The sequence below is a fragment of the Mchenga conophoros genome, linkage group LG13 (assembly GCF_057382185.1).
Source record: "Mchenga conophoros isolate Kocher_MC1m ecotype Shallow Benthic linkage group LG13, M_conophoros_male_GT1.1, whole genome shotgun sequence".
Taxonomy (NCBI): Eukaryota; Metazoa; Chordata; class Actinopteri; order Cichliformes; family Cichlidae; genus Mchenga; species Mchenga conophoros.
In genome coordinates, this window is record NC_140538.1 from 17,009,327 (window position 1) to 17,016,583 (window position 7,257).

A 7,257-nucleotide genomic window follows, 5' to 3' on the forward strand; every position below is an offset into this window, starting at 1 on the left:
CAGAAAACAGAAGTTGTCATTTATCTTTTACAAAAGATATTTATCTTTATTTCTGGTTTGTCATTATTAATCTGACATTATTATATCTACACAACACAGATAGGCCTACATAAACACGTGCATGCCCCACTGGTTGCTGCTGTGCGCTGTAACAACGCGTCAGCGAAGCGCCATATGGAGGCAGATACCTATATTCAATTAAATATCATCATAAGTCGTTGACTTTCGAACCAATTTGGATTCAGTTTGGTTCATTAAAAATGCCAGAACGGATACAGAAGACTTAGTAACGCTTAATATGTTTCCAGGTTTCATGTCAAAATGATGTTCTGCTTCAAAAACCGAAATGTGTAAAAATCATTTTAAAACTTTGAAATCAGAGCTGCAACCTGTTTCTGCTCTCGGAGAATTATTATTTTGTATATTCATCATAAATATATTATTTTCTGCATTTAATCTTTGTGTATCTTTTTCATTCATGTCTGGTTTTTAACTGAATGCCAGCATTTAATGTGATATATTTACTGTCCATGTACTGCCACTTTTGGCCACAACAAAAGAAGAAACAAACACACAAGGGGCCATTTTTCGGTGCTGCACTATTACTGCCAATACAAAGATTCATTTATGTTTTTCTCTGAAATATCGACCTTGGACACCTTATGTAAATGCCATCCTATGAAGAAGGATTTTTATTATCGAGTGGTTGCATGCTTTGCGTTTTAATGTTGAGTGTATTTTAGTGTTGCATGCTTTTATTCCATTTATTGGGACTTCTCCCCGACAGACTCCGCCCCCCTTACTTCCCCAATTAGATACACCTGGAGGGCACAGGGGACAGAAATCAATCGGGCCTCCCATGTTGGCAGCGGCCAATAAGAGGCTCTGGCAGGTCAGAAAGACGTGTGTGGCAGCTGGAGAGCCATGGAGTAGCGTGGCGGCAGGCGCAGCCACAAGAAGAAGGACGCGGTCGGCCTGGCTCCCACTGGTGGAATAAGCATATTCTTCACAGCCAGGAAGTGTGGCATAGCCTGATCGGGAACTTTGGGGACTTAGCTCATGGACTGAGCATCATCATATTTTTAGTATGCCGAGGTTTATGGGGGGTTTTCTCTCCCCTGATCAGGGCAGTTTTAGTGTTGTAAATAAAGTTCATTTATTTTTATTGACTATTTTAACTGGGTATTACGTCTTCTGTTTCCGTGATCACGCCCTGCTACTTTCCCTGTTATAGAAGGGGTTCCCTTCTACGGAGCCCCTCTGATGTCATGGTCCAAAAAATAAATAAATTGTGGCCATAAAATACTACTTCGTGCCCTCGAAGTAGTATAACGTGCCCACGAAATGCTAATTTGTGGGCACGAATTGAGTATAACGTGGCAACGAATTACGCATTTGTGGCAATTAGATAACGTGAGCACATCATATTGATACAATTCCTGGACAGCTGCGTAGAGACACAAGCATAAGAGTAGGCTAAACCTATAAACCATGGACAGAGACCGTATGATTGCGTTTTATTTTAGGCTGGGAATGAGCTACAAATGCATTTTGAAAAGCCTGACAATGCAAGGAACCATTACGGAGAGACAGGATATTGAGAGCCCAGTTGCTTTACAGACGTTAAGTACGACATGGAGCTGGGATAGATTTTATTGCTGCAAGGGCCTGGGAAGGATCACGGTTATCTGTCAAGTGTTTCGTGGCTACAAATTAGCATTTCGTGCGCACGTTATTCCCATTTCGTGGGCACAAGTAGTATTTTGTGGCCACAATTTACTTATTTTTGGACCATGTCATCAGAGGGGCTCCGTACCCTTCTAACTTACACCCGCGATATAAACACTCGGTAAGAAGGATCCTAAATATGTTGAAGAATAAGAAATTAAAACTTTATTGAAAATGGCAAAATACACCCGTGTTTTCTTTAAAATCCTATTTGATGTCACGTGATAGACGTTAGCCGAACGCCATGTCTCAGCGTAATTTGCTTATAGAACGTGTTAATGTTTGTTACAGTGAAGTAACCACAGTAACGGGCAACAAGTAAACACAGTGTTCGGTATTTTTCTTTAGTGTGTTTTCGCCGGTTAGACGTTGACATCGCCACATTTCTGAACATATTTAAACAAGTTTTGAATTCGTCTTTGCAAAGATTTTCCACTCGTCTTCAAAAAACAAGAAGAACATCAGTCTACTTGCGTTGGTTTGTTTTGCAATGTCTCAAAACATCTATCAACCGCGTTTCAGAGGACCTCCTCCTCGCTGCGGTGGGCAGTACGGTCCCCCCGGTGAATACAATGGTCTCAGAAAAGCTTTTGAGAACTGCAGGAGGGAAAACCTTCGTCTACGAGAGAGCGAGTACCAACTGCGAAGTCGCCTAAACGGTCTTCTGGTAGAGAGGAGCAATTTATGTCATAAGGATGGGCTTGTAGCTCTTAGAGAAGAAATGGAGTCCAAATACAAGCAACTGGAGAAAAGAAATGAAAAGCTAGAAGAAGAAAACAAAATACTAGAAGGGAAGCAGCTAGACTTGGATGACTTGAAGGAAAAGCTGTCAGACATGTACTCAAGAATTAAAGCAGAAAATGAGTACCAGCAATTTCTAAGGGAGAAACATTCAGAAGTCCAAAATTTGAAGGAGAAATGTCAAGACCTGGAACAGAAGCAGGCACTCTTGGAGGACAAAAATAAAGACATGGAGGAAGAGAAGACAAAACTGGAGAACAAAAATAAAGAATTGGAGGAAGAGAAGACAAAACTGGAGAACAAAAATAAAGAATTGGAGGAAGAGAAGACAAAACTGGAGAACAAAAACAAAGAATTGGAGGAAGAGAAGACAAAACTAGAAGACAAAAATAAAGAATTGGAGGAAGAGAAGACAAAACTGGAGAACAAAAATAAAGAATTGGAGGAAGAGAAGACAAAACTGGAGAACAAAAATAAAGAATTGGAGGAAGAGAAGACAAAACTGGAGAACAAAAATAAAGAAATTGAGCAAGAGAAGAAAAAACTGGAGGACAGAAATAAAGAATTTGAGGAAGAGAAGGAAAAGGTAGAAGACAAATATACAGCGCTTGAGCAGAAGCATAAAGAAGTCCAGGACAGGAGCACAGAAATGCTTCAGGAGAAGATCCAACACCTGCAAAAATATGAAGAGCTTGAGAGGATTCACAAAGAACTGCAAAGCAGAAACAGTGAAATCCAGGAGGATCAGAAAAAGCAGAAACAAGAGGAGCTTGAACAAAAGGGCAAAGAAGAGGATGAAAAATTTGACAAACTGCAGGAAGATTTTGAGAAGATTCAAGCAGACAATGAAAACCTCAAAGAAAATAACACACAGGAGATGAAAAACGATGAGTTGCAGGTGCAAGAAAAGCAAAAGAAAAAAGGATCCAGCTTTTTCAAGAGGAAGTCAAGCAAGAAAGAGGAAAAACCAAAACAAGACCAGGAAAGTGTAGAGAAAGAAGAAAAGGTAGAAAAGATAAACGGCAAAGTAGAAGAAAAAGCGAAAGGAAAGAAGAAGACAGGCTGCTGGAGCTGGTTTTTCAGGAGTAAGAAACGTTCTGGTGAGATGAGAGTGGAAGAGGCTGCTGAGTCTGGACAAGTGTAGGAGGTTCTCCATTTCATTACTATTCACATCTCCACCCGGATCCTTCCTGCACCTCCCTCTACCCTTTGTCTACCCCCTTCTTCCCTCCTTCTCCCTCTTCACATCTCCACCCCACCCATATCCTGCACCTCCTTCTACCCCCTTCTTCCCTCCTTCTCCCCCTACCCCTGCAGCCTCCATTTGCCATGTCCATCGACAGGTCTTTCTATGTGAAGATCTGTTTTCTCTGTATCATAATAAAAAATAAAGTTGAACAAAATCAGAACTAAATAAGCATTTCATTTTATGAGAAAGCACAATTATACAACCTGTTTCTCTATAAACTAAAAACCAGTGGATAAACAGACTAATGAATAGGTAATAAAACTTGTTAAATATGACTGACTGTGACTCCCCTTGAAACCTGTTAAAGAAACATAAGTATTTAGCTTTCAGGAGGTAGAAATGCTGCCACCTTTTGGAGAATTATAAGGATGGTGTACGTTGTAGACCTTTCAGCTGTGCATAAAATCACAGAAAAATATACGGTCACACCACACAAAAATGAGAGTCTTTCTTTAGCTGTGTACTTCTATCTATAAATTAGCCTTCTTGTTATTTTAATGATCATAAATTGTTTGGGATGCTGTTTAAATTACACAGACACCAGGGAGCTGATACAGCAAGACTAGTGAAAACTGAGTATAATAAATTAAACTAGAAAACGAAAATTTCAGAAGAAATTTTAAGCGTGCCTATGCTGCTGCCAATGAGTGTAGTTTGTGTTAGTAAAGAGCAACTTGTACTTCGGTCCCATTAAGCAATGGTTTAACAAATTTCACTGCACACTATAAAAGGAATCTGGATTTAAATATAACATAGTACTGTTGGATTAAGTGTAGGAAACACTAGTATAAGGTGTCTATGGAACAAATCTCCTTCAACATTCATAATGACCAAAGTGAGGACAAAGTGAGGATCAGTCAGCTGATTGTGTTTAAGGTAAAAGCATCTATAGACACTGAGATTGCTCCATATTTTAGTGAGATAACTCCAGATGTCTGTGGGTTTTGTCAACTTTGGGTGAACAAAAGCAGAAAAATGGTAAAAGATTCAGACATTGAAAGTCTGGTTTATTTCATGAATACAATGAAACATTTTACAGTCCACAGAGCAAAGTAGCATACATGATAATGGATACTACAACATAACACGGACAGCGAGAAGCAAAACCCATTGTCTTACCAGCTGTTATATTCTTTAAACTTAAAATAAACCTTTGAAATTAGAGTTTAGTCTTTTAAGTCATCTATTTAAAAAAAATGAATCAACACTTGTTTCTCTCAGCAGCATTACTGAAGTGACACTTTAACGATGCTTCTTATCACAGTCTTTATGATGAAAAAACATGTTCTCTCATTAGCAGATGTAGCAGAATACATTTATTGCAGTGTATGAGCTACACTTCTTGTAAAAAAAAAAAAAAAGAGAAAAAAAAGCTGATTGGAAATGCATTCCAGCTTTTTGAATTTTCAGTCTTTGATGGATTTAATATGAACAGCCACATAAAATTTATTCCAATTTTTTGCCTTTGCTTCAATTAAGGTGTGTCTTTAAAGCTACGATACCTTTCTTGTTCAAAAAGTTTACTGACACAGTAAAGACGTAGCTAGGGAACTCAGTAAGTATGAGCAGCAATAGCTTAGGGACACTTTCTCAAATAAAGAGGATTTCCTCATCTGCAGTTCGTGAAAAAAGTGCCACATTAAAAACAAATCCGCAGATCCGCAAATTATGGATACAGACTCTTTTCAGCTATTGAGGTATACTTATGCACTTATCAGCATACAGTTTAAAGGCTTGCATTAGAGTGCATTGGTGTCCAGTTGGGCATCTTTTATGGTTATACCACTGTGAATTTTGCTATATAAATATGCTCAAGACTCTATCATATGTTTGACATCCAGCTAAAAATTCGAAAATATATATTTTTAAATCAGTAACTTTGCAAATTTAGAGGAAATGTTTTTTGGACAACAAATTAGTCACATTTTAAAAACAGTTTGAATAATCTGCGCTGACAGACAGACATTTATGAAGCGCCGGCTATAACACACATGCTTACCGTGTGAAAGGACCGCGGATGTCTTGGAGCAGAGAACCGCGTTGTATTGTTGCTTTTCTCTTAAGCAACGCCAGCCAGTCAGAAACGCTCTGTGTGGGTAGAAAATGGTCTGCACCGGCGCTGGTCCTGACGCGAAATGGCGAGGGTCTCACTCTTTGAGTAACGCTTCATATAGGACCGGGGGGCTTCCAAAAACAATAGATGGTGGGCCAATAAGTCTGGGGGCGATACACCTGCAGGGCATCACCTTGCTGTGCAAGTTTAAAACAATGAGGGTGGGGCATGCAGTTGCTGAGCTCCGGTGTAATTTGCCAAGATAGGTCTGGACTTCAGACTTCAGAAAATAGGCGATACCCTGCTCGACTGGTACATCTGCAGGGCTTTTACCTTGTCGAGGGTTAGGGTTAAAGAGCCGATGCCGGCCACCTTAAACAATAGGTCGGTCCCCGCTTTTACACCTGTCGGCTTTTACCTTTTCCTAAGGAATCCCAACAATTAAATGATACCCACGGTGGGCTTTTGCGTTCCTGAACAAATTCAAAAAATTAACCAGCTGCTGAAAGACGGATGGGGCTTGCGAGACTGGTTTTAGAAGTATCACTGCAGCATTTATTTCTAAAGGGGCTGAATGTTATTTGTGACCACCTATTGCATTAAAAACTAGCAGCCTCTGTCTCCCTCTTGGATTAACATTCCGAAATCCCGATTTTTAAATAAAATGATCGCATCAACCCGTGAAAGAAACCCCAGTGGATGCGTAAAAACTAGTTAAATTAAAACTAGCGCTTTGATTAACACTTGTGAACAGTCATGAAGGCTGAAATTACCCGTATAGAAGAAATTCCCGCTTGTGCCGTTTTTAAATAAATAAATAAAATGCTTGCATTGCCGCATGCTGTGACATCAGAATCACAAAATGAGTGTGATTAAAACTAGAGATGGACCGATCCGATATTACGTATCAGTCCGATACTGGCGCAAATTACTGGATCGGATATCGGAGAGAAATAAAAAGTGTAATCGATTCATTAAATATCAAAAAAGCACCTCACAAAACTTGCAACATGGCTCAGCTCATAACCATAGCACGTCAGAGCAGTGTGCTCACATGATAGAGCGCTGTGGCGTGCAAGACCTGTTGTCTGGTTGAGCATTCCTACCAAACCGGCATTTCATCTCAGACAAAGTTATCCCAGAGAGAAGTAAAGCAAGTGTGTAAGTTCATCTCTGAATGTTTGTTAAGCATTCCAGCATTAAGCTTAACAACCTATATGGAGCGACTGCCTTTCTCTCCCTCCCTCTCCTGCTGCTACTTCAATCCTGAAACTGATCAATGATCAGCTGAAAGAAGAAAATAGGAAAGAAAAGTATTTCTTTGTGCCCCCCTTTCCCTGTTAATGCCCCACCTGGCAAAAACTTTGCTAGATCCGCCCCTGCACAGTTACCAGCTGTCAGCTACACAGAAAAAGATTCTGGTGTCACTTGTCTCTCAGAAACAGTTCATAACTTCCCTTCAACTCAATCATGTCAACCTAAAAGG

At 39.9% G+C, this 7,257-nt stretch overlaps 1 protein-coding gene across 1 annotated transcript; it reads left to right on the top strand.

The window, feature by feature from the left end:
* The first annotated feature begins 2,058 nt into the window (after positions 1 to 2,058).
* On the top strand, positions 2,059 to 4,059 carry LOC146561063 (uncharacterized). Its single transcript, XM_085243225.1, has one exon. It carries the CDS (start codon positions 2,219 to 2,221, stop codon positions 3,611 to 3,613), a length of 1,395 nt encoding a protein of 464 aa, XP_085099351.1. The 5' UTR covers positions 2,059 to 2,218; the 3' UTR covers positions 3,614 to 4,059.
* Positions 4,060 to 7,257: the final 3,198 nt, after the last annotated feature.

Coding starts and splice junctions, on each gene's coding strand:
- LOC146561063 (XM_085243225.1), top strand. CDS start 2,219: ATGTCTCAAAACATCTATCAACCGCGTTTCAGAGGACCTCCTCCTCGC.